Raw genomic sequence first — 27,913 nt, 5'->3', positions numbered from 1 at the left:
TATCCACTCTATCCATCCACTATTTGCTTCCTTCCTGCTTAACTGCCCATGCAAGTCCAGCAAACTGTCTGGAATAGTTTTCCTGTTTCCAGCCTTCTACTTTGCCTGCTTTTTTTTTTTTTTTTTTTTTAAACATCTTCAGCCTTTCCCCCTCGGAATCTGTTCCAGGCAGACCCAGCATGTTCTGTGATCATGGGCTACACTTTTCTCTGCTAGCCTAGCAGAACCATCTCCAACAGCGCATTGCAAGTTTTATCTTCTTGGCCTCTGTTCCTACGCCAACAGATCTAAAAATGTAGTCATCCGGTTGTATCCAAAGGCTCCCTTTTCTTCATTCAAAAGAAACTCCTTTCTATGAAGGCAGAGAATCTTGCAAGGCAACTCAGCAAGTCTAACAATGAAAAGCTTAGGGAAAGAAATCTATCATATTTCTGAGGTTTACATGACCTCTGGAGCACATGAGTCTTATTGACAATGAGATCAACCAGCCCTTCTTTGCAAGTTTCAGCTTGCAATTTTCCTCACTTCTATGATTTCTGAATTAGCCTGATGACGGCAAAATGGCATAGCCTGGATAAAACTGTGGGTAAGGGCCAAAAAACACATTCAATAACTTAAGTTGTAAATCTAGCTACTGCAGTATCGTATAAGAAATATTGCTGGCTGGCTGCTGATTTTTTTCTACAATAACTATCAACAAACACATGATATACTTTTTCAGCTATTAATTATAGTTATTTAGACTGACAGCAATTTTTTCACCACAATGAGTCATTAGATGTTAGTGATTCCAGTTTGTATAACAAAAAAAGTCGTTCCAGACATTGGACACTGTATAAAGATAATTAACTGAAGTTTCCATCCCTGCTCTAAGATTTTAGCTAAACAAAGAAAGTGACAGACTTCAAGAGACTAATCAAACATGCCAGGAAAGAATCCACAGAGTTTGCAAATAGATGCTGACACTTCACATACATGCCTTTATAACTTTCCCAATAACTTTCTCTAACAGGATTAATAAAAGTTCCTAATAGTCACTTATATCATGTCACTAGCCCAAACAAAACACCAGAAAGCAGAAGAAAGATGCTTTCCATTTTATCTTACGTATGGCAGTGAATACCTAAACTGTGCACTGTGATAAATGAACACATGAACTAATTAAAGGATCTTGTGAGTCAAAATTTTCATCTGTGGATGAGGCTACCCACTATATTTATGAATGATCACTGCTCTAGGTTTGCCTCTTTCTAATCTGTCTCTACTAGCCTTGATAGCATCAATCCGTCATTCCCATTGCAGAGGCGCAGCAGAATTACCCACTGTTAGAAGAGATTACCCTATTGCATCCTATGAAGTTACTGCTTCTTCTAGGCAGGAACACCCACAGATCATTGACTCTAGGGAGTGGTGAATAGTTCCATAGGTGGGTAATACTTATTCTTACAAACCAAGGGCCTTACTAGACAATGCATAGATTGTGTGATTAGATTCTGCACGTCTGTATGGTTTTTGAAGTAAATAACAGCTGAATTGGGCACCAATCTTAATCTGAATTGCAGCAAGTGAGAGGGGGGTGTTAACCCTTTGCCCCCACCACAATCCCAACCCAGATTCTCCCTCTTCCCCATTGCTGCTATATATCCAGGAAGGAAGCACTAATGCAAACCTACCTTCTGGGTCCCAAGGAAGCTGCAGGAGAGAGGGAGCAATCCAGGTTACAACCATGGCAGATTGGGACTCTCCACCATCATGGTCCCTAGGAGACTGCTCCACACAGAAGCACCCCAATCACACAATCTGTTTATTGTTTAGTTTGGCTGAGAAGGTAAACCTTTTCAGATGTAAGAGTAATGCCTGCCGCTAGTTTTATTTCAAAATAATTGTGTGCCACATGACTGTAGTTGGAGAAACAGATATAGGGCTATAAGGACTGTATGCCCACTTAAAGAAATCTTAGGCTGCAATCCTATACACATTTACCCAGGAGTAGGTCTCACTGAATTCAGTAGAAATTACTTCTGAGTAGGCATGTCTACGATTGCTCGAATCTACAAATGGATTGCTGTCCATTCACTGTACAGTATAAGTTTTAATTTATTAATCAATTAATTAATTGATTAAATTTTCATAAATTTGCAGATTAAAAAACAGCATTTCTAAAAACAGTATACTTTCTTCCTCTATGATACTTGCACATACTGCAGCAGGTGTCACCTCAGAAATCACATTCCCTTTCCTCTCACACACAGGAGGAGGTTCTCTTCTACAATAGTGCTTGCTATCTGCAGTTTTTGTAAGTACTTGTATTAAAGTAATAAACAACAACTTAAATCCAATTACCTGATTTTTTGTGGGCACTTTTACATCAATAAAAATGATATTAAAAGATTAGTCTAATTAATAAATTGAAATGTTACAGTCTGAATACCTATTTTTGTATTTATGAAGTCTGCATGTCTGCCTTGCTTTTTCTGTTGAGGCCAGAAATTTTAGCTGCATAACAAGTGATACAACTGAGCATAAACTTAAGGGAAACACTCACGAGCACACACACACTCCAAACCAATCCCAAGAATTACCTTTAAAACTAAATGAAATGAAAATAAATTTTTATGTGAGGTGTTAATCACAGAACAGCAGCCAAAGGTCAAATGTTCTAGTATACACAGTGTTGTTTACAAGTCAAATTGTATGCTTCATCTATGGGTTATAATTATACTTTTACACTATAGCAGGGAATTCTGGCTGTTGATTACTGTAGGATTCGGGCAACACAATCTACCCATCTAATATTTGCAGACAGGACCCAGTTACGTTTCATTCATAAGGGTCAACATCTTAGTTAAAACCCAAGGTCTGTCCTGCTTTTTTGGCAGTTGGTGTACATTTAACTACTGAGGAAGCATGAAACAAAAGAATGAGGAAAAGACAAGCTTAGTAAAGCAATGGAGAGGAAATTCCACAAAACCGCAGTCAACACAAGACAGCTGGGAGCCCTAACACTGAACATTTCCAGTTTCATGGAGGCCTGGTCTCTTTGTACTGCATTATGGACCGTGTAAAAGCTTTTCCATTTTGGTAACATTCATCTCCAATGTAAGCCACCAATTTTCTCTGATTAGAGACGGCTGTCCAAGCTCTCTGTCTATGAAAGCCAATAACTATGGAGACCATAAAGTATCTTCATGGAAGTTATTTTTGTATTAAAATCTGGCACTTCCAGTTAACTAATCAACATTTTGGCTGGGATTGGTATGAATAAGAATTGCCTAGCAAAATCAGGGTAGCCCACTGAATATTTAATAAGGAAAACCATTAATGTATTCCCTGATCATAAATATGCATACCCACATACATGCCTACAACAATGACATAAAGTAAGCATGTGTGCAATTGTGCACACTCACAACGGTTGGTGTCATGCTTTTCTTTATGTAAGGTCACTTTTCTGTAGCTCTTACATTCATGGGAAAGAGAATGCATTGTGTATTTAGATATGTCAGGCATTACAGCAGAAACCAAGGGCCTGGTCACATGGTCATTCCAGTCAATAGCAGTCAAAGTTTTCAGGCAGTCTATGATGATTTCCAAATGTGCTGCCAGGAGTTTAGCAACAGGTTGACACCATGTGTTGAGTTCACATGATCAGCTTTTAGCACTCAGTTGTAATTTAAGACATAGATTCACTTCAAAGTCCCTTTGAGGCATCTCCTGGAACTACTCTCAGATATAGGGCTCTTGCTCAGCTCCTCAGGTATGGTCAGACCCCAATCAGCCACTGAAACACTCACAGTCTCAACAGTGAGCTGGCCATTTGGAGTACCTGTTCTTCTACAACAAGGTCAGAAAGTCTTCTTCTTTGTCATGTTGGGATTACCTGAAGAGGTATGAGCTTCTGGGAAAATGGTAAGGGGAGGAGCTAATCCCACAATTACCTCTTGCCTTTTTTCTAATTTCAAAATAAACACTATTTTGCTCTTTTCACATAGAGAAAATGCATGTTATCCTGCATTATGAAAGAATTTATAGTAAAGTTCCATATATTCCTACCTTTGGACCTTCAGGGCCATTTAGGCCAGGAATACCGATATCTCCTGGAAAACCCTACAATTAAAAAAATAAGGATAATGTTTTAATTTTCCAACTCAAATTATCAGTTCAGTCTCTATATAGAAAATGTGAACGTGTGTGATGCATGTGAGATGAAATTAAAAATGATTAAATTACACTTCTAAAAAATTAACGTTATAATTAACATTAATATAACTATATCAAAAGTTTCATTATCAAGCATCAGTACCTCTCTATCAAATTCTCTCTTGAACCCTATAAAATGTAAAAATTATGCTTGAAAACCTTTTTTATTTGTTTTCCTTCCTTTCCTTCTTCAGTGCATGCAGTTTCCTCTGTCATGCTACATAAGAAGAAGAAACGGGCCAGGAGTACTCATTCATAACTTGATTAAGTGTTCACTGAATGGCTCTTTTTCAATAGGGGAGTAGGTAGTCCATTTGTCAAGGCTTTGAAGTCACAGCTGGAATGTCCAAATCTATAGAATGAACCATTCCAATAAATTGTGATACAGGACTGCTAGTAGTTAGGGATCTGGACTAGAAGTTTATCAAGCAGCAAACGGATGGTTCAAAGTATGAATCTGCATATAGGTTCTATATGCTGCAGAAGTAAGTGTGGAATATAATTCCTTTAAATATTTTAATGGCCTCTCCTCTATCTCATTTTAAGAAATTATTAAAAATTCATCTTTTCCATCTTGCATTTCCCTAACAATGTTCCATTTGGCTTTGTCTGGTTAAAAGCCTAAGCCTATCCTTTCCCTGCCATAGCAAGCAGCCCTGCCAAAATAGGCTGTGCTGTATGCCATGGTGGTGGGGGGGGGGAGGTAGATCGGGAGGCTTGGGAGAGGAAAAGGAAAATATTTTCCCTTACCCCTCTAAAAACCTCCCAATTGCTAATGGATCTCCTCGGACTTGCACCAGCTCTTTAGCTGGCACAAGTCTGAGGACACAAAGGGGGCATGTCAGGAAGCTAGGTAGGACTGGGCTGTCTCTCAATGTATTCATAGGCATAATATCTACAGTTATTTGTAATGCTGCATGGAAAGTGACACAGAATGCAAAAGACAAGGAAAGAAGTACTACCAATACTTACTATATTCCTGCCTGACAAATGAAAGCACACCAACAACAAATAATGCCCCACAACATACCAAGAAATGTTTTGTGAGCCAAGTGAGCCTGGGCCCAGTGAGAAAATACTTTGTCCTATTTTACATATTCAAAACTTAGCCATGCTAATCAGTTGCATGGGAGTAATCACAGGAGCAGGATAATTCATGCTGATGCCTTGCTTTCACAATTGAAAAACAGAGAGTGGGGGAAATTATGCGCAGGGCATTGTCACAAGCATATCAGCATGCTGAGCACACACTAATTTGTCTCGGGAATATCAGCCCAATCCTATGCATGTCTACTCAGAAGTAAGTCCCATTAGAGTCAATGGGGCTTGTTCCCAGGAAAGTGTGGATAGGATTGGGCTGTATAGCTCTGGGATTGCTCTGTATGGAGCAGTTTTGAATACATGGATTGGGGTGAAAGCCCTGAGTGGTGAAACAGAACTGTATATGGACATGGAAGGCTGTACAAAGCAATTTAACTACGGACATTTCATTATAGAAATTAATAGCTCTGAAAGGAAGCTTAAAATACAGAAGTGTTCTATACATAAACAAGACGAGTTTTAACATTTTCAAATCCCACAGCAAAATGAGAAAGTGAGGCAATATGTATATAATATACAGTGACCAGATGTCTTCCATTTTAAGGGAATTTCAGAAGACCACATCTCCACTAGTTCCCATGATGTCTGTTATTACTGGAATTTCTATCTAGCAACCATAATGTAACAAGGCCTGCTTTGGAAATATAGGTCAGAACATACTAATTAATTAAAATTTCCATGAGGTATAAGTACTTGAGATCTAAGATATTAAAAACTCTCTCTCAGTTTCTTTATAAATATTAACAAATGTGACTAAAGAGAAAATACTTAACACCCAAAACTGATAGCTAACAGTTGTCACAATTTCTTAATAAGTAATATTAAGTAGAAGTTACTAGACATCCCAGAACTTGCAGCACTGTCTATAGAACCTCAAAACATCACAATATGGGAAGAAACATGGCTAGAAAGTAAATTTCTGGGAGCTAAGCAATGCTGAACAACCAGTGATTCATGTACAAGAGACTTGTATTTTGTTGCCACCAACTATTATTCAAATCAAATGTGCACCTTGTTCCTTTGCAATTCTAGAGCTCTGAGCACAAAACATATGGCAGCTGATCCCAGATGGTTTTACCTTCCTGAGAGAATTAAGTGAGCAACTTCAGATCAAAATAATTTATGGATAACATGAAGTATCTGTTGAAAATAGTAATGTCACCTTTGCACTCTTCTGAGAAGCACCCTCAAGGAAACAATAAATCCTGCTTTGAAACAGGTTTGTAAGAAGCAATGCAATGCTCCATAAATGGGGAAGACCTCCATGAACAAATGGAGTTCAATTGCCATAATTGGTGAGAAATCCTTCTCCATGCATAGATGTCTGGAGGGTTGCCAAGGGTACATGGCTTATCAACAAAGACAATATTAACAAAACAGATGGTCTCATAAAATTCATTTTTAATTGTAAGGAATACAGTGCTCAGTTTGGAATCCATAAATCTATTTTAGGTAGGTCCTACTTTGTTTTTTCTTACAAATAATAGACTTCTCCCAGCTACTAACCTATCACCAGATAAGCTGGTGGGTCTGTAGAAGCTGTGGGGCCCAGTTGGAAACATTTTTTGTGGGGTACTGCGTTCATAGCCAAGGTTTGTAGAATCTTAGGCCCAAATCCTAACCAACTGTTCAGCACAGCTGTGACAATGGGGCATGTGCTGTCCTGGGCGCACAGGATATGGTGGCAGCTGTGCACCCTGGGAGCTCAGGATAGGGCTCTCAGTACACATTTTGATTGCTTTCCATCCTACCATAGAAATATAAAGGTTATAATAAATTTTATTTGTATCTCTAAGGGCGCAGTTCTAACTAATTTTCCAGCCCCAAGGTAAGGGCAATGAAGCTCTGAGGTATAGGAACAAACATTCCCTTACCTTGAGGAGGCTTCTGCAACCCAATCCTGAGTTGCCCGGGGCACCCAGGCTCGGCAGCACCGAGAAGGGCTGCTGCCGAATCCTGCGCCTCTGGAGAAGGGGACGCTCGTCCCCTTCCCCTGAGTAATGTAAGCAGCCCCGCAATGGGGCTACTCACTTTACTGCCGACCAAAAGGTTGGCAGTAAGGTAAAGGCGCTCGTGTAGGGCGCGCAGCCCTACATGAGCGCCTAGGATCCTGCGGAGCAGAGCTCCATGGATCCTCCTCCCTCCCTCCCCCGACACGCCTCCCTCCCGCCCCCTGGCACACCTCCCTCTGCCCCCTGCCAGCCTCCCCCTCCCCGAAATTTCTCCTCCCCATGCCAGTCCATACCTCCGCCTCCTGTTCCGCTGCTCTGCGATCCGGGAGACCGCCAAGACGTGAAACCTGGGCAACCGCCCCGCGGTAGCCCAGCACTGGCCGGTGGTGGGCTAGCACCAGTGGGAGCCTGGCGGTGAGCCCTGCGAGTGTGCTTTACGGCATGTTTGCGACTGTGGTTGGCAGCATGGAGCCATGCCGCCGACCACAGGATTGGGCTCTGTGACAGCTACCTGATTATGAATAAAATATCACCTTTAAGGTGTCACAAAATCAGCATTTTCTATTTCTATACTGCCCTTTCTCTAATAAGCTCAGGGTAGTGTATATGGCTCTTCCCACTCTACTTATTCTCACAACAGTCCTATGAAGTAGGTTAGGCTGAAAGATAGTGACTGGGGGTGCAATCCTAACCCCTTATGAGTGCTTTCCAGCACTGGCATAGCTGTGCCAATGGAACATGAGCTGCATCCTGCAGCTGAGTGGCACTCAAGGAGGCCTCCTCAAAGTAAGGGAATGTTTGTTCCCTTACCTCAGAGCTGCATTGCCCTTATGTCAGTGTTGGAAAGCACTGACATAAGGGGTTAGGATTGCGCCCTGGTTCAGTAAACTTCATGGTTGGGCTCAGATACTGTGTTTGGAATTGCTATTACCAACCAATTTTTGTATTATCCCTTTGTATTATCAGGGTACAATTCTATACTGTGGGTCCTCTTTAACCACAGATTTGGAATTCATGAATTTGACCCATCACGGGTTCCAAACTCGCATCTGGAAGACCCACAAAGGACCTCTGGACACAACTGGAACTGTTAGCAAATAAATTTCTTTCATACTCATAATTTTTGGAATTGTTACTTAGTCAACAGCGTACCACGTGTTGGTAATCACCGTAAGTTCAGTGATTATGCTTTTGTATGTTTCTTTGACTTACTATTGCTTGACTTAGAAATGCTAATAAAAACTTTTTAAACAGCACATCACACTAGTTATACATGGTAAACTACAATATTGAGGAAAAAAATATATTACATAAAGATGCAAGATGCAAGCACGCTTCATGCTTAAGCAGTGAAAGCTCAGCCTATTAAATGCAAAATGGAATGTGTTAGCTTCTTTAAATAGTTTCTTACCTCGGGTCCAGGAGGGCCCGATGGTCCCCGGGGTCCCGGATCTCCTATTTTACCCTAAAATTAGAACTTGCATTATAAAGGTTTTGTGAGCAGAACTGCATAAGATGTTTCCTGTTACTCAACAAATTCATACATCAAAATGATGGGCTGAATTTTTAATGAGGTAATCATTCAGCTCCTCTCTTGATTTGATTAAAAGCATTCCTTGTGTCCTATAAATTATTGTACCTCATTTAGAATTGCACTAGTAGAAAAAAGAGTTACTAAAAGGCATTGGTATTAGGAATAATTATACACAATTTTTAGGAAAGAAAACAAATATGTTACGCACATGTGTATTAACATAAATGGGATGAACAAAAAATCTAGATTATTCAGCCTATCATACAACAGAAAAATTCAGAATAGATTAATTGATGCTTGTTGTTTGACTAATATCTGTTGGTTAAAAAAAACTAATATTTCCATACTTCTTTACATCAGACATTAATATAACATTAATATAACATTGCTCATGTCTTATTGCTAATTAATATAGCATTTCTCTGTACCATAGTTCTTAAATTACTTTTTTAGTTTTTGCCATTAAAATTATACTAATATACATCCTTGTAAAATATGAGCAATATGCTTATTCCAACTATCTACAAATGGTTTTCAGTTAACATAATATCGGTTTTTTGTGTTAAATTTTCTCTTATATATCAGGCAGCCCAATCCTAATCAGCACTTGTGCAGCAGGGCCACACGGTCCACACTGTATCCAGTGCTGAAATTGAGCAGGCTGGAGGTTTACTCAGCGTGAGGAAACATTTGTTCCCTTATCCCATGTCGAGCTCCAGCCTACCCAATGGGGCTACTCAGACAAAGACAGTGACACGATAGCCAGGATCGCATTCCTGTTGAGGAGAAAAGGGATTTTTCTACACTTACCTAAAGCCAGCACTGGCTTCCAGGGGTGTGTGGGGAGGCCCACAAGACCTCTGCAGGGCTCCCCAACCATCCACAAAGCTAAAAGTGATAGGATAGGAACCAACTTCCAGTTTTGTGATCATGAAACCTGAAAGTGGGTTCTGATCTCAATTTTTAGTTTTGTGGAGGCTTGGGGAGCCCTGCAGAGGCGTCTGTGGGGCTCCCCACACCCCCAGAGGCCGACGCTGGCTTTAATAAGCATGAAAAAACCTTTAGGCCCCAGCAGCGATGCAATTGTGACCTTCCCCATGGAGACCTCTGGCAGCCTCTACGGGGCTGCAGGATACAGCAGTTGCTGTTTTGACACCATTGCACCTGGCGGCCCAGTTGGGGATAGGATTGGGGTGACCATTTCAGTATTCAGCTAGATTCAGGTTTCCTGCCTCTCCATACAGATGACTAGTTCTGCCAAAGCTGACAATGCCAACTAGAGCTAACTGGTACAGTGCGTGTTCTGCATGTTCAAGATCTCAAGTTCAATCTTCGGCAATTCCAATTAAAGGATTACAGAAAATAGAACTGGGGAAGACCTCTCTTTGAGCCACTATCAGTAATATAGTATATAATTCTGGGCTACAAAGTCTGACTCACAATACAATTCCATACATGGTAATTCAGAAATCCTACTATGTTCATTGGAGCTTTCTCCCACGTGAGTGGGTATATGTTTAAAGCTTCAGTGTGTACTAGCTTCAAATGTTTGTCTGTTGGGGGGGCTAGATGTGCATGCAGGGATGTTACTGGGACACAAGTATGTATCTGGATTGGGGGCATGAAAGCCAAATAGAAAAGGTCACTAACATTTACTATGAGGAACTGAATGACTATGGTTGCAATCCTATACACATTTTCTGGGGAGTAAATCCCATTGAACTCAATGAAACTTCTGAGAAGACATGCGTAGGATTGTACTGTAAGATAAGATTCTGAACATTTAACAGCCATTGGCAATGGGCAGAACAGCTAGTCATACTTATTCAATCAAGTGTAGGTATTGCACACATGCAAAACTGGATTGGATCAAAAAAATTCTGAAAAAAGCATACATTCTGCAGTGAATGAAATGTTTTCAGATACATGGAATACGCATTGCTTTTGTAGAGTATTTCCTAATGGGGCCACTGCATTCTAAGCAGATCTGAAAAAATCCAGAACTGCAGGTTAAGAGAAACCCCAAACATCTTCATATACACCTCAACTGCTTTGATGAATCTTAGAGCCCAGTCCTGAGCTCGTCAGTGCTGAGTGTAACACAGGTGCTGGGTGTCACAAACATGCCATAAGGCACACCCGCAACACCTCCCGTCAAGTCAGTGCAGCTGCTGGCCCAGCACCAGTCAGCGCTGAGCCCAGTGCCAGTTGAATGCTGCCCAGAGCAAGGGAAGGGCTTCAGAAGGCGGTAAGGTTTGTCAGGGCAGGGGTAGGGTGGGGTAGGGGGAGGAAGCAGGGCAGAACTGGCAGAGCTCTGCTCTGACAGATCTAGAAGTCCTTGTCAGGCCTTCCAGCCCGACACGGAGTCTGTCAATTCAGCACTGGCAAAATAGCCAGCTTAGACTTGAGAAGCCCCACTGCAGGGCCTACGGCTTTCTCTGACGGAAAGGAACAAAAGTCCCCTTCCTCCAAAGAGACCTCTGGTGGCTGCTGCGCTTCCAAGGATGCACCTGGCAGCAGCACTGTCTTTAGGACTGGACCCTTACTTTACTTAGGGCACAATCCTAACCAACCTTCCAGTATTGGCATAGCTGTGCCAACAGGGCATGTGCTGCATCCTGCAGTTGGGGGGGCCGTCATGGAGGCCTCCTCAAGGTAAGGCAATGTTTGTTCCCTTACCTTGGAGATGCATTGCCCTTATGTCAGTACTGGCAGGTTGGTTAGGATTGCGGCCTTACTTTATTGAAGTCACATTCATTTTATGACAATGTACCAGATGAGATTCAGCCCACAATATTGTAGATATATTTGGTTACTAAAGTAACAACTAGCATGAAAAGAATAAGAACAAAAATATATAGACATACCAAAGGACCTGGTTTTCCTCTAATTCCTGGCGGTCCTGGTAAACCAACAGCACCCTTTGAAAAATGGAAAGAGTTGCTACAATGTAAATTGAAAATTGTGTCTACACATTTCCACTGAAAACAGAAAGATGTTAATACGATAATCCTTCTGTTTCAGAAATGTCTTACTATGCTTCCATTTCAGGAAAAAAGAATTCAAAAGGAATTTGCTAGGCAGAAATATAAATCACCAATTCAGTCAAAATAATAGTTACTTTGGTTTTAGCTTATCTGTTTTGTGCAGTACAAGGTTCTATGAGGTCTGAATAGAATAAAAAACAGGCATTTGTTCTTAATTGTTTTTTCTTTGCCAATGGTACTGAAAGTGTGTTATTTAAATACTAAGGGCACAATCCTAACATGTACTTAGGCTGGCCCAAGTCCCAACGTAAGGCATGTTGGCGCCTCCTTGGGAGAAAGCCAGGCCGGTGCTTCCAGAAGCGCCTGTCTGAGGCGGCTGATGGAAGCTTCCGCGCTTGCTTCCTCCTAGTACCTTGCATCAGCTTGGATGAGCCAACGCAAGGACAAAAGGTAGGTGGCGGGGAGACGGGGAGGAGGAGGGAGGGAGGCATTCCTGAGCAGGGGGAGGGTAGGCAGTGGGCGACCCAGGGGGCCGGCAGGCAGGGAGAGGGAGGCAGGGCTGGGATTCGGCAGTTATGCCAGAACCCAACCCTTGATCCCAGGAAGAACGGAGTAGCTTCAAGTCGCTCCACTCTCCTTGGACTTGCACCACCTCCAGAGGTGGTGCAAGTCCGAGGAGACCCATTAGGGCCAGCAGCCATTACCTAGAGGTAAGGGGAAAAATTTCTCCTTGCCTCTGGCTAAGAAGCTTATGGCCCCTACCCTGTGCTGGATACAGTGCAAGCCTCCTAGCTTGCTTGTTCCAGCGCAGGTAAGTATTGCGCCCTAAGACATCTAGGTGCAGAAATTTTAAGGCAAAACAAAAACTCTTCCTGCAGTTATTCCTCCCCCCACCCTGCCCCCCACGCTGCCCTGTCAGGAACATAAACAGTTAGAAGTAGAAAAGCTCAATTCTGTCATGTCCCAAGCAGGATGAAAGCTCATTCTGTCTCCCCCTCCTTCTCCCACAAGAAAAGTCAATCACTACAGGGACAAAGGCTTATCCTAGTAGCTCCTCATCCCCTTCCCCTCTCTGTCACATGTAAACATTGCACAGAGACACCAAGATAGGGAGATGGGAAAATACCCAATTTCCACTTTAGCAGTTAAACTAGCTTTTTCTAATTCACTCTCAGCTCCATCAAGAACATGGGAGGACCAACCAAAAAAGGTACCTTGAAAATTGTAAGTGGGAGCTGCAGCAGACCTCACTCCCACTTCTAGTGCCTACTAATTTTTTAACTTTTTTATGTCACTGTGGTATTCTATTTAAAATTTTTAATTACATGTGATGTCAATAGTAACCCTTCTGGAAAACAGAATGTTCAGTTCTCTGTTAGGCAGCTACAACACACCTTGCTAATGGAATTTGCCCTGTATAATATACAGGTACTTGATAATTGAATTGCATACTTGGTCATGAATGGACACAACACTGGAGAATATGTGATCACTCTTTAAGGCATTCATTAATGACTAGCCCTGCTGTGACTTAAAGCACAAGAAAATGCTATGCTAATTAAGTCCTATAAAATCATGTTATAAACATTACCTTGTCTCCTGGATGGCCCGGTTCTCCTAGTTCTCCTGTAACGCCTTGTTCGCCCTAAATAATACATTATTATATTCAGATACATCAAAGAATTGTAAATTATGTTTAATGAAGTTCAACAACATAAAAATATTTAAAGATTTGTTATGTCACCGCACAAGTGCAGTACCTGTTGCATAACTATTTCCATAGCCTCTAATTATTAAAACAATATACATTATTCATAGTAGTTCAGAACTTCAGCAGCAGGAGATATGTGTTGGTTAAGGTTTTCAGTTTGGAATGGCTTACACAAAAAAATGAAAAAGTCGCAGATGAAATAAAGACAGACAAGTGCGTTTCAAAAAAAAAAAAATCCAAACAAAGTAAGAAAGGATTCTTTGTAGAATCACATTAGCAGATAAGGTCCAAGGTTAAAGTAACTCTGATAATGAAACTATTTAGATCACCTTATCACCTTTCAATCCAGGTTGCCCCATACTCCCTGGGAGACCCTATGTAAGAGAAAAATAAAAAAAAATAACAATTGCTTCACTGTTTGGTGGAGAAAGGTATTGAAGAAATGGTTACGTGAGAGCTACTTAATACTATACCAAAGGTCCAGGAATTCCAGGAGGGCCAGATGGTCCGACTTCCCCTGTAACACCCTAAAAGACAACCAACAGTATGTTTTTAAATCACAAGGTGAATGAACTCAGACAGACAGAGTGTAAGAAACAAAGCAGATTTGCTTCTTGAGTGCTGGCTTTCACATGACCTGTACTGGCCTGTCTGAAAGCTAATTAAACTGTAATTAAAGAACTAGGAGAGGTTTATAGCCATGAGAGTGCTGTGCTTCTTTTTCTCCAGATGAAAAATGCACTAAAGGCTTACCCCTGGTTCCCTGCCCCAGCATTAAAGGCCTTAGGAACACAGCCAGGAGAGCATTGGGCTACTTTTTCTAGATAGGGAAACAGTGTTCTGAGAATGAGTCATACAACACAATCCTATACATATACACATCAAGTTGGAAATAAATCTAATTGAATTCAATGGGATTTATTCCACGAAAACTGCATACGACTGTGCACAGGATTGTAGTTTTAGTCAGTCATGACTAATCCCACAGATTTCAATGGGATTAGTTATAACTAATGGACAAGCCAATCCTATCTAAACTCTACCACCACCACCACCAAAGCAGCTGCACCAGGAGAGTGCACGCTGCATCCTAGGTGGGGGAAGTTCTGGGGATCTCTTGGGGTAAACCTCCACTACTGTGAGAAGTATACTACTCTACTCTAAATCTAAAATCATGGTGTTTGCCAATAATTGGAAACCATTTAAATGGTCATTTATGGGCAGCAAAATGGAACAGGTAAAGACATTCAGATACTTAGGCATTAATTTCCACTATAAGCATTCGTGGGTTTCTCATCGTAATGCAGTCCTTAAATGCATCAAAAATCTCATCCCTTGCAATTTCCCGCTTTTTTTTTTAGCCAAGGTAACAGATATGTCCCGGCTGCTTTAGAGGTATTCAAGGCTAAGGTACTCTCGCAAGTTCTTTATGGCTGTCCAATCTGGCATGAGGCCTTGAATCATTCAACTGAGAGCATACAGGCCTCCTTCCTGCGGAGGATCTTGGGTTTTCCCAGATGTGTTCCATATTCTGCTGTGTGTCTTGAAGTGGGTTTTATTAGACTCAAAACATTGGCTTGGTTGAGATCAGTAAAATTTTGGCTTGCAATCCTCTTCAGTGCTGCCCCGTATGGGCTAATGTACCAGCTTCTGGCTGATCCAGTACTGCCTGTGGAGGTTGCAGATTTACTCTCCAAGCTTAAATTGATAGGACTAGACACAGCGAGCCTGGGTATGAATGGTTTAAGTGAAGCCTACAGGACTATCAAGGAAAGATTGCTTGATATTGAGCGTCAAGAGCTACTCTGTGCAGCTAACACCATTTGCTCCCCTCTCCATCTGCACATCCCAGTCAGCTTTGGGAAGCTGGCTTCTTTCCTTTATCATCTGCAGTGCCCACAGGCTCGCAGAGCATTCTCCCTTGCGAGATGCAATGCCTTTCCATCAGCTCTGCTAGCGGGCAGGTTTTGTGGCATTCCCTACTCAGAAAGAAGATGTACCTGTGATAGGAATTGTGTGGAGACATTACATCATATATTTTTTTACTGCCCACTCCATGATACCCTTCGTAAGATCTATCTGGCTCCACTGCTGAACAAAATGCAGGGCTGGGAGGATTCATTTAAATTACAAACTCTTCTTTCCATAGAGGAAACTGACTCTCTTGACAAGGTTGCCAACTTTGTTTCTGGGATTCTGGTAGGACGGAATTCTGGGTCTTCTGCTATATTATGGTGAATGGGGGGAGGGGGTATTGGATGATTACGAGTGTTTTATTTTATTGTGTGTGTGTTCTGAATGTTTAATGTTTGGTTGTTCTTTTGTATTTCCATTATCTATGCCAGGGGTGCCCAAACCCCGGCCCGGGGGCCACTTGCGGCCCTCGGGGCCTTTCAATCAGGCCCTCAGGGAGCTCCCAGTCTCCAATGAGCCTCTGGCCCTCCAAAGACTTTCTGGAGCCCATGCTGGCCTCTCAGCAAGAGAAAGACTGTTCGACCTCTCACTTGAGCTGTGGGACAAGGGCTCCCTCCACTACTTGCTTTTTCACGTACGTGATGCAGCAGTGGCAGCAAAGGAAAGGCTGGCCTTGCTTTGTGCAAGGGCTTTTATAGGCCTTGAGCTACTGCAAGACCTTCATTCATTCACACAAGTTCCATCTCTAATATATTCATTTATGTAAATTTATTCAAATTTTAAATTGTAAATTAATTCTTTTTTTCCCCGGCCCCTGACACAGTGTCAGAGAGATGATGTGGCCCTCCTGCCAAAATGTTTGGACACCCCTGATCTATGCCAATAAAGGTCTTATGTATGTATGTATACTTGAACCTGCACCTGTGATTGCTAGCTCAAGCCTTAGTGCACTAGGGAAGGTGAGTGGAAGCCAGATAAGAGAATACAATACAGGTGTGCACCACTTAATGATGGGGATACCAATCTCTGTTGTTATGCAAGTGGGTCATTAAATGAACATTCAGTCCAATCAATAGCCTTTGTTATGTAAACAGACACTCCCTGCCAGACACTAGCTGGCTGCACAGGTTACTGGAGATAGATTGCCTCTTCTTTGCATTAAGAGCCTCTCTGTTGTGTAAACAGACACTCTGCTGCAGGCTATGGGAGATGCAATTGCTTCATTAAGAGCATCTTTATTGTGCTTTGGCCACCATCATATATGCGATCCGTCGTTAAGCGAATGGTTGTTAAGTGGCACGTGCCTGTATTTGCAGAGTTGCTGCCTTCCTGGTCTTGACACCCCCATCCATGCCATGGTCTCTGCTCTGTTTCTCCTGCTCCATGCCCCTTTCTTACCAGTGCCAGGGTTTGAGGCAGCAGCAGCAGCCTAGCTGTGCAGAATGACAGGTTGCGTTTTGCAACCACTATAAAGCTGGCTATACAGCCAGAATGCAAATTCTGGCGGTGCAACTGGACCATAGGATTGGGCCATAAATGTAAAATACAAACCAGCGGTGTTTTTCTTGGGTAATAGAAGGAAGGTGGAAATGTTGCTGAGAGGGCTGAGACAGATCAGGTGATCTACGATCAAATCACACACTGTCTTAAATTTCATAGGCAGCATATGCTATATGCTATGGTTGGGGGAGGGGTGATAGTCTGCAAGAGGTAAGTAAAAATACTTAGCCTCCTGATAGGTTGGCCGATTGTCTATGGGTCTCCTTGGACCTGCACCAGCCATTTTGCTGGTAGGACTGTGGAGATCCAGGGGGCATGTCTGATTGCAAAATGGGGATAGGATTGATAGTGAAAATTGCTACCATCAAATTAACCCTGCCTGCCCTTGACATGCCCCTGTTTCCTCCCCCTCCCTGCCCAGTTACTTCCCTTGTTCTCCCCCACCCCACCCACAAACCACCGCCCCCCACACTAGCCTACCTATTCTGGAGCCTCACAGCAGTGAAGATTCACCACAGCACCTGCCTTGTGGCAGCAGCCTCAAATGGCCCAGGCACAGAGTTTGCATTGTTACAGGGCCTTTTATTCCAGCAGGATGCTTGTTCAGCTGATGTAGAAGGCCAATAGGATTGGCCCATTAGGTATCAGGAAGAAATCTCTATCCTATTTAGGATTTCTATCTGCAGGGCTCAGAATGCCTGAATTGCGCAAGAGATCTGACTTCTGGTTTCCCCCGGGAAACTGGAAATCGCATCTCTCACGCAATTGGGGCATTCTGAGCGTCTGGGAGGCTCAGAAAAGCCTCTGGAGGCGAGGGGAGCAGAGCTCCTCTCAGCTTCAGAGGCTTGGGGGGTGCAATCTCCTGACCAGTGGCAGTAGTCGCATATGTGACTTGTCGCTGACCAGAAGGTAATTAAGGGTGCACACCTGTACATAAAACAAAATATGCTGGGATCTGGATTTTTCTGCAAGCTTTTTGCAGCCTTTTTTGCATTCAGATGGATAATCAAACCAGTCTGCTTTCTGCAGAACCTGCTTATCAGCAAGAAAGCATCAGAAATTAACATCCAACTAAACCATGGATTCTGAGTAGATGGTTGCACACATACGTAATTGCCTTTTCATTTAACTTTCGTCTAACTTTTTTAACACACATGTTCTTTCACATCATTTTCCAGAAACAAAAAGCAGCTACCATATCACTAGCCTCACTATTTTCTGAGAAAGTCCACCTGGATTTTATTTCTAGTAATTTAGATTCCACCCTCCCTTTTTACAGTAGAACAGTGGTGCCTGATTTTAACCACACAAAATTGGAAGTAGGCACCGCTAATTTCAATTGAACTTGCTTCCAAGGAAGTATGCTTAGTACAGTATCTTAGTCATCATCTGGAAGTACTGATTTGGCAATGGCTTAATGTACTTTGGTCTAGAAACAGGCAACCCAATGTTGATGTTATGGAAATATACATATGGCAAAGCATTATGCTGATCTTAAAGCCAGCTGAAACTATTCCAGCTATAAGAAAGAGAAAATAATTTGGGTCCTGTGTGTTGATTTAGACTCGCATGTGAGCTTGGACAGAAATAAAAGCTTTTTACAAGTACTGAATAGCAACATATTTCCACTGAAGGGAGAAATACTTTCTACTTGTGCTACTTGCTACTTAGCAGCATCCAAGAGAAACACATTACAATTTCTGTTTAAGAAACAATAAGAATTCTATGAAGGATCAAAATTATGACACTGAAAACACATCATGTAACATGGTGATTAAAGAAAAGAAGCATAACTATGCTTGAGAACTCTTTTCACTACTCATAAGATATGAAAAGAGGTTACTTTTAAAACTAGTGTTGTGAAACATATAAGCATACTTTCCAAAATAAAACGAAAACATGAAAACAATAAATCAGTGTCAAATTTCTATCCTTTAAATGCTCTATGAATATATATTTCAGAATATATGCGAGTACAGGAGGAGGTCTGGTCTAGAGCAGGGGTGTCCAAAGTTTTTGGCAGGAGGGCCACATTGTCTCTCTGACACTGTGTCAGGGGCCGGGGAAGAAAATAATTAATTTACATTTAAAATTTGAGTAAATTTACATAAGTTTACATAAATAAATATATTAAAGATGAACTTATATGAATGAATGAAGGTCTTGCAATAGCTCAAGGCCTATAAAAGGCCTTGCACAAAGCAAGGCTGGCCTTTCTTTTGCTGCTGCTACTGCATCACAGATGTGAAACAACAAGCAGTGGAGGGAGCCCTCATCCCACAGCTCATGCAAGAGGTCAAACAGTCACCCTCACACTGAGAGTGGTTGCATCGGGCCAGTGTGGGCTCCAACAAATCTTCGGAGGGCCAGAGGCTCATTGGAGACTGGGGACTCCCTGAGGGCCGCATTGAGAGGCCTCGAGGGCCGCAAGTGGCCCCCGGGTCGGGGTTTGGGCACCCCTGGTCTAGAGGGTTGAGCCTCCATTTGCCTGAAGATAACATCCAAAGGTCGCCAGTTCGAGTCCACCGGCACCGTGCAACCTTGAAGCAGCTGACAAGCTGAGCCGAGCTATTCCATCTGCTCTGAGCGTGGGAGGATGGAGGCCAGAATGTGAGACCAGATCAAGAAAGAAACTTCTGAATGTTGTGGTTTCTTGAAAGATAGAAACCTTCTTTCAAATTGTAAAAATCCCTACGGGGATTTAAATTTTCCTGCCTATGTAAACCGCCTTGAATAAAGTCTAAGGAGAAATCTGAGGACCAAGAAAGGCGGTACAGAAATACCTGTATTATTATTATTATTATTATTATTATTATTATTATTATTATTACAGTGCGTCTTCCTTATCTGTGGGTTCGACACCTGCAGATTTGTCTCACTGTGGACGCTGATCCTGCAGCTGGAGGGCCTCAAGAACCTTCCGGATGCAAATGGAAGTGTCTTCTGGTCATGCCTGGAAGGTCCTTTGAGGCCGACCACAGATTTGATTATCCGCAGAAATTGGTATTTGGTGGGGGGGGGGGCAGTCCTGGAACTGGTATTTGTCCTGGAGTCCTGGTATTTGGGGGGGGGGGTGGCATCCCCCTATATCCATGGATTAACATATCTGCAGGGGGTTCCGGAAAGGAAACAGGGACACACCTGCATATATTTTAGGATACTTAGGCCTAAATCCTAACCAACTTTCCAGCACTGGCACAGCTGTGTCAATGGGACACATGCTGCATCCTGCAGTTGGGTGGCAGACACAGAGGCCTCCTCAAACTAAGGGAATGTTTGTTCCCTTACCTCGGAGCTGCATTGTCCTTATGTCAGTGCTGGAAAGTGGGTTAAGACTGCACCCTTATTATGATTTGAAATTGATTAACCTCTCTCTCTCTCTCTTTCTCTGTCTTTCTAGCCCTGTTCAGGTGATCGTCTCCTTGTAGAAATGAACACATGAAGTGCCCCTCCAGAATGTGCCTGCTTAACCCTACCAATGATGCACACGTGATAGCCCCGCCCCCTGAACTGCCCTTGATCAGGGTTAGGCTGCAATGACAATGCTGAACCAGATGTTTGGTTGCATTATCATGACTGCATCTCTGGAATGTTCCCACATTACAATCAAGGGGATTTTCCCTTCGCATGTCCAGTGTTTAGTGCTGCAGACAAATGCTGAACAGGGGAAAGGTCAGGGTGGGGCAAATGCAAACGCATCATCAGTGAAAGATGGGGCATTGTGGATGAGCACCTCATTGAGTACGCTCATTGAGTACGCTCAATGCCACAAAGAGATGATCACATGGACACAACTTCTCTCTTCTTCTGTGTCATACATACGCATATGATCCTGATTCAGAGAGCATCTTTATGTACATAAGAAAATGTGCATGCAAGCAGCATGGCTTTTTATTGCCTCTACCAAATGCAGAACAATGTCGTCAGCTTTTTAAATTCAGTGCTGAATTTTAAAAAGTTCTTGTAATGTAGAATAGAGAGGAAGAGCTATATTTTAGTAATATTAGCCAAAATGGCAGCTGTGTCCAGAAGCTGGATGGATATCTGGATCTGAAAACCACCAGCAGCGGAAACCACTACACTGCAACTCAACTCATGTTTATTTATATTTATTTATTTAAATATATTTATTCCAGCTTGTCATGTCACAACAAAGTGTTCAAGGAGACCAACAACGTAGATTGAAACCATGAAACATAATTTAAAAATCAAAACCACAACAAATTATGCAGCAATTAAACAGCTGCATAAAAAGGTACAAGAAAAAATTACACAAAAGCAAAGATGGGATGAGTTTGATTGCCCTCTTAGCCTGGGGCAGGGACTCATACATTCTGGGTGCCACAAGAGAATAGACACTTTTTTTGTTTCTACCAACCATACTTCTGATGGACAAAAGGAGTGCCTCTATCACTGAATGTAGTGGAAAAGCAGAGTAGTGTAGTAGGAGGCAGTCCTTCAAATACTGCATCTTTTTGCCAAGCTATTTCAGGCTTTAAAGACATTTAACAGCATTTTGACTTGTGTCTGGAAACAAACTGGCAGCTGGTGCTGTTGGCATAAAAGAGGAATCACATGCTCATACTCACAAACAAAAAAAACTCTGCTTAAATCTTTCTGCTTGTTTTGAACCAGCTGAAGTTTCTGAAAACACTTTGAAGACATTGAGCACATTACAGTATTTAGCAAATCTTGATGAAACTAAGGCATATGTTATAGTGGGTGTGTCAAACTCGATTCAATAGCATTCGTGGCACCTACTGAGGACCACACGTGATGTCATTACAGCAGGAACTGATGTCATTAAGCAGGTGATGACCAGAAATAAGCACTTTGTTCTTAACCAGGAACTCATTAGCTACAAATGACAAAAGATAAAATATGCAAATCCTGATAATATTTTCAAGATATGGGAGAGCCCAATTATCAAGTCGGCCACCTTTTCAGCAGTGCTGCTACTGCCGAGGTATCAATTCACAGCTCAGCAGCTGAGAGGTGCCCTGCAAAGTGATGCCTAGACAGAAGCAGAATTGTTGAAAGGGCAGTCCAGATGATAATTGGGCAGTGAATCCCTTCTCCCTTTCTCACGCCTCTTGGTTTGCCCTTTCCCTTGTACCATTCCTCACCTTTCGAGACCTCCTTCTGCCATTCCTTCCCAGCACCTTGGCAGCAGTGGTATCAATGAAAGGTTGGCCTACAAGATAACTGGACTCTCCCAGCACCACCCTTTTAAGAGCACTGCTTCTGCTGATCTGCCACTTTGCAGCTCAGAAGCAGAGAACAGCTGTTTATCTGTGGTTTATCAGCTGTTTATCACACAGGCCAGTGAGTGAATACACTCCAGCCCAAATGTCATTCCCTAGCATCTACGACATACACCTTCCCATCTTGGGGGGGGGGGGGGGAGGAAGAGAGGGTGTACAACTTTCTTAGAAAGTTCCAGGCTCAGACATGTGCAGAGAGGCTGGGAAACAAACACTTCTGGAAACCTGAGAACCACTGTCCCTTTAAGGGGCGGGGCAATGGCAGCAACAGTACTCCTGCAATCACACCATCACGGAGGAAAAAGATTTTTTTTTAACTTTTCGGGGGTTTCTATGGCCTTCCGGAGGGTATGGGGAGCCCAGGCCATAGTGAAACCCCCGCCCCCCGGTAAGTGAAAAAAAGCCTTTTTGCCCAGACGGTTGCATGATTGTGGGAGTGTGTTGCCACCCGCTCCCCTCCTCTGCAAAGACAATGCAAAGTTCTCTCAGTTTGGGAACCTCTGTCATAAGAGAATAAAGGAAAAGGATCCAACATTATAAGTTGAATCCCTGAGTCCCTGAACCGTGGAAAATGCCATGGAAAAGGGAACAGATAAATAATAGGTCACATGATATAAGTGACTTAATGAAATTTTGGAAGAGAAAAACACATAAGACAAAGAAGCATACTCACTCGAAGTCCAGGAAATCCAGGAGGTCCCACACCACCAAAAATTCCCTTTGAAGCATTAAGAAAATTAAAACAGTCATTAAAAGAAGGTAAATTTCTGAACAATAGGTTTAGGTAAGGACAGGACCATGTACGTAATAAGTAATATTATGTAATATGTAATACTTCTTCAGCCATGTAGGATATACATTATGAATGCTGAATCAAAGTAATGTTATGCTTTTATTTATAAATCACCACATCCTGAAAATTCACTGTGGTATTGCAGTACATCTTAATAAATTTTAAAAATACTGATTATTATTTATTTAGATATGCATCCTACTGAATAACAGTAGTACACTTCAAACTTATTTATAGCTAATCACTCAATGGAAAAAGTACAGGGGGTCCTGTATCCGCAGATCCCATATCCGCAGATTCACTTATCCATGGATCAGGTCTGCGAATCCCTCCACACACCCTCAGCACTTACCCACTCCAGAGGCAACGGGAGCTCTGCTCCCCTCACGTTCAGAGAGTTATATGAGCCCAGCAGCAGCCGTGGATGTCCATCCCCCCAGACTGAGCTTTACAATGAAAGAAAAGTTACTTCTGAATTTTTTGTAAAATCAGAAGTGACATTTTTAATGCCGTATAAGGCATTAGGAGGCCTAGGTTTGGACTACAAAGCTACCAAAATGTTCCCAATTTGATCAACATGGAGCTCAATAAGGCAGACTCCCCCACTTTAAAAAGTGCTCCAGAAGGCAGCCTCCCCACTTTAAAAAGTGGGTTCCAGTGCTATAAAAATTTGGGAACCACTGCTTTATTGAAAAGGGTTGTTGTCATTTACAGCCCCCCCCCCCACAATGGAACCTCATTTCCTCTCCCCATCACTTGGGGTTTTAATGCTGTTTAGAGGGTAGCTTTCAAACTCAATCCAGTCTCTATCCCCTACCCCCCCAAAAAAACCATGTTGTATTTAAAATTGATTTTGTTCCACTGAACTGGCTTAAATATAAGAACTTAAATTGAACTGGGCACTGGGTAGAGCTGAAAATCTTTCAGGTTTTTTTTTGGGTAGCGGGGGGCGGGGTTGAGGTTTTTGCAGGCAGGTTACAGAGAGAATTCACTTGTGGAACAGGTCTGGCTTCCCCAGCTCATCTCCCCTTATTTAATTATTTGTTTTACTTCAATTATTTATAATTATTCATTTTAATTTATTTACAGCCTGCCTATCTAGAGAAAATGGCACAGTTTCAGTATTTCCCATGAGCAATTTCAGTACTTGCTGCATTTTCAGGAAAGCACTTCCTACCTGATGATGTCACTTCTGGCTATGACATTACTTACAGGTTAATGACATCACTTCCAGTGGGTCCCCAGTTAGATTACCATTCTAAAAAGCAGATCCTGGTTCTAAAAGCTTGAGAACGACTGCCCTAAATCATAGGGTGTTTGAGATGGCTTACAACAAAAAACAGTAAAACAATATAAAGCATTTAAAAATAATAAAACTAAACAAAGCAGCAGCAACAGGATCCCAATATTACAGCAGTTAAACTTACTAGGTGCAAAAAGTATAAAAGATATAAAATATAACCAGAGAGAAAAAGAATCCAAACATGAAACCTATTCAAGAGGAGGAAGTGCTGAGAAAACAAAAATTTTAAGGCCTTGTCAGAAGGCTAGTATTGACCAGTTAGTTCTACTGGGAGAGAGTTCCATAGCAGTGGTGTGGTCTGTTCCTGGTCATTGCCAACTTGACTTCTATTGAGGTGGCACATGGAAGCAGCGCCTTCTCAGCTGACGTCAGGAGTTGGGCTGGTTTATATGGAAGGAGATTAAGGGCAATCCTGACTTGCCCTTGGGCTGGTACAAGTTCCTTCTCAAGAGTCAGCTGGGCTGGCATGCAGAGGTGTGCTGGCCTATGTGGAGGCTGAATTCAGCCTCTGCGCTGATGGAGGGATTGAGACTTACATCAGCTGAGCTTGGCCAACACTGACACAAGCAAGCCTTCCCACCAAGCAAAGCATGAGATATAGCCTACAATCCTCTCCACACTTTCCTGGGAGTAAGCTCCATTGACTGGAATGGGACTTACTTCTGAGTAGAAATGCATAGGGCTGGACTCTTAAAAGATCAGCATCCCATGTGAAAGAAGCTGGGCAGCTGGCAACGGGGAGGGCTGAGTACGGAGGGGAGGGAATTGATAACAGCTGCCTTAGTTTCCTTCCATCTGGAAGCGTCAGGCTGCAGTGTATTTGTGTAACTCTATGGAATTTAGCACAACGCGTTTTTTATTAATTGCGCCGAGTCACGGAACGGAACTAATGCGGATAAATAGGCTTCACCTGTACAATTAATCTAGACTGTCTCTTAATTCTTGCTCACCTAGGCCTAGGCCTGTGGGATAATTCAGACTGAACACACCACCCACCTCTCTTTCTGTTCTGTGCTTGTCTGTACAAGATTCTAGGATGCAGGGAAAAATTCCACCCATACAAGCACAGAATGCGGAAGAATCAAGGAGGCATGGCCTCGAGTTCGTTGGCACTACAGGCATGGCTTGTTGGATGTGTTGAAATGGATGGGACTTCATGGGGCATTAATGTATGAATAGGGCTAGTGTTGAGCAGTAATGGACCTGACTTCCATGTCATTCCAGGGCGCAGGTCCATGACATGCTGCCTCAAGGGGATACTTACTCAGGTGTAACGGAGCCTCATGTGACATTCTGCAGTGTGCGACAAGCTTTCTGAAATGGATGATAGGATGAATGCAAGGCAGAAAGAAGCATCTCTTTTAGCTAATTGGGTGAGAGGCACTTTTTCAAGTGAGTGCTCCTTTTTTAGCAGGGGGAGAGTAACTGGCCCACCTCACCCCAGCAGTGTCTGTTCTAGTGGCTGTCTGCTGGTATTCATTTGCATCTTTTTAGATTGTGAGCCCTTTTGGGACAGGGAGCCATTCATTATTTGATTTTTCTCTGTAAACTGCTTTGTGAACTTTTAGTTGAAAAGCGGTATATAAATACTGTTATTATTATTATTATTATTATTATTATTATTATTAATAATAATAATCATCATCATCATCATCATCTCTGTTCCCAACAAAACCCTAAGTACTTTAAGATTGCACTAGAAGCCTCAGAAGGCTTTTTGTGTGCTGCAGAACGCCATGCGGTGCGTCACCTGCCCATGGAATGGCTCCTACTGGCAGGTTGGGTGGTGCAGCAGGCAGAGGCGGCAGCAGCAGGGGCACAGTGGTTGTGGCACCTGGGTGCTTTTGCCCCTCCCCCACCCCCTCCAGGCCTGCCACTGGTGTTGAGGCAACATTTGAACTGAGACTTTTCTGAGTCATAGCTCAGTCTCTTAGCCCTGAAAGCCAACATCTTTAGCCCCACAAGCCACTGAGCCACAAGAGAAAAACACAGATGCTTCCTTCTGCCTTGCACTCATCCTTCCATGTGCATAAATATTCATTGATTTATCATTAATCATTGACAACCACAAAGACAGGGCAGTTACCTGCCAATTCAGATCTACATGATGGATTTGGTGCACCCTTATTTTCACATGCTGTTTTAAAAATGGAAATGTAAAAAGGCAAATACTTTGTGGGTACCTAAAATTCAGTTCTCACAGAAGTGTTTCCTCCTAATCTACTCTCTAGCCAAGCATTTTTAAAAAATAAAATAACATTGCTGCTCTAGATGGAGACATATTACTTTGTGGCCTGGTTCAGACATAATAGGAAACCATGGTTTCAGGCAACAAAAATGAGATTTGGAAGGTGATGGGCTTGCATATTCTCCATTTCCTGCTATGCATGCCAGAGAAAGCTGAAGCTTTCACTTTAAGAACCAAGTGAAATTTCACATTATAGCACATATTTGGTGACTTGCAGACTAGAGTTAGAACAAATCAAGAAATCAAAACATGGCACTGAGGCTCATTCTCACAACAGGATAGTATGTAGCGCTCTGTCATCAGAAATTCCTTTCATGAACAGAGGCTGCCATCTGTATAAGAACAGAGACTTCACGAACAGAATTGCATAAAGTGGCCCATATTGAACATATCACATCATACTTACAGGACTTCCATCAGGACCAGGAGGGCCCCTGTTTCCCAAATCACCTGGTAAACCCTGGTTTAAAAGAAATCAATCACTCTGTTAAGAATAACAAATTCATGGGAGGGAGGGAGAGACAGAGGGAGGGGAATGGGGATACTGAACATTTCATATGTGAGAACCAGCTAGCAGTAGTGTAGTGAAGCCTGGGGAAAAGTGGCCACTCGGAGCTGGGCTGCTTCCTCAGCAAACAGAAAGAGGCGGCTGCCACCATCTTGACCACCCCACCCCAAACACTCCCTACATATTCCACTGTAGAACCCAGGGAGACCTGCTCCTGCTCCCCCCTAGCTACGCTACCGCCAACTGGCAAGAAGTACATTTTTTTTTAAACCTTCAAACTTGTTTAGTATCTGTGAATATTTACTGAGCTCCAGATTTTTCATGCTTTTATTGTCCTTTCAGTTCCAATAACTTTAGACCTCATTCACATGTGCATGATTATTATTTCATGACGCCAGTATTAATGACCTTGATATATGAATGAGTCCTCACAAATATAATACCACTGACAACATTTCTCACACACAGTGCTTTCCATTTCTCACACACAGTTAACACATCCAGCTGCAAATAGTCATTGAGTGTAATCAGCATGTAAAGAGATCAAGTGATCAACATGGGTGTGTAAACCAGCTTCACATGAGTTAAGTGTAGGCAATACTGTAGTCACCACAATGCTACATCATATACATCCAATTCCCACGTGATGTATCTGTTGTCGTGGAGCTCTATTTTATATTGCTAAGAGAAAACTGGAAGTTTGAAGCAACCCCACATAAAATTCCTAACAGTATACAGCAGTATTTCTCAAACTTTGAGGGAGCTTTGCTCCCTCAGTAAGTCTTTGTGGGGGAGGGGCTAGGACAGCGACACAATCTCCAGGCTCGTGTTGCTAAGTGGGGTGACGGGAGTGCTTTTCACTTATTTTATGTGGGTAGGGCTGCAGCAGGCTGCAAGA

At 42.5% G+C, this 27,913-nt stretch overlaps 1 protein-coding gene across 1 annotated transcript in view; it reads right to left on the bottom strand.

The window, feature by feature from the left end:
- Nucleotides 1-27,913, bottom strand: part of COL24A1 (collagen type XXIV alpha 1 chain) — a 205,312-nt gene that overhangs the window by 108,401 nt on the left and 68,998 nt on the right. Inside the window, exons 14-21 of the mRNA XM_066624576.1 lie at nucleotides 26,914-26,967; nucleotides 22,837-22,881; nucleotides 13,959-14,012; nucleotides 13,815-13,859; nucleotides 13,366-13,419; nucleotides 11,655-11,708; nucleotides 8,665-8,718; nucleotides 4,054-4,107 (exon numbers count right to left, since the gene is read on the bottom strand). Coding sequence (XP_066480673.1) covers nucleotides 4,054-4,107; nucleotides 8,665-8,718; nucleotides 11,655-11,708; nucleotides 13,366-13,419; nucleotides 13,815-13,859; nucleotides 13,959-14,012; nucleotides 22,837-22,881; nucleotides 26,914-26,967 — 414 coding nt within the window. The remainder of the gene's footprint in view (nucleotides 1-4,053; nucleotides 4,108-8,664; nucleotides 8,719-11,654; nucleotides 11,709-13,365; nucleotides 13,420-13,814; nucleotides 13,860-13,958; nucleotides 14,013-22,836; nucleotides 22,882-26,913; nucleotides 26,968-27,913) is intronic.

Source organism: Tiliqua scincoides, chromosome 4, assembly GCF_035046505.1.
Source record: "Tiliqua scincoides isolate rTilSci1 chromosome 4, rTilSci1.hap2, whole genome shotgun sequence".
Taxonomy (NCBI): Eukaryota; Metazoa; Chordata; class Lepidosauria; order Squamata; family Scincidae; genus Tiliqua; species Tiliqua scincoides.
The sequence above is the reverse complement of the archived record's forward strand: the minus strand, read 5'-3'. Positions and strand labels throughout refer to the sequence as shown.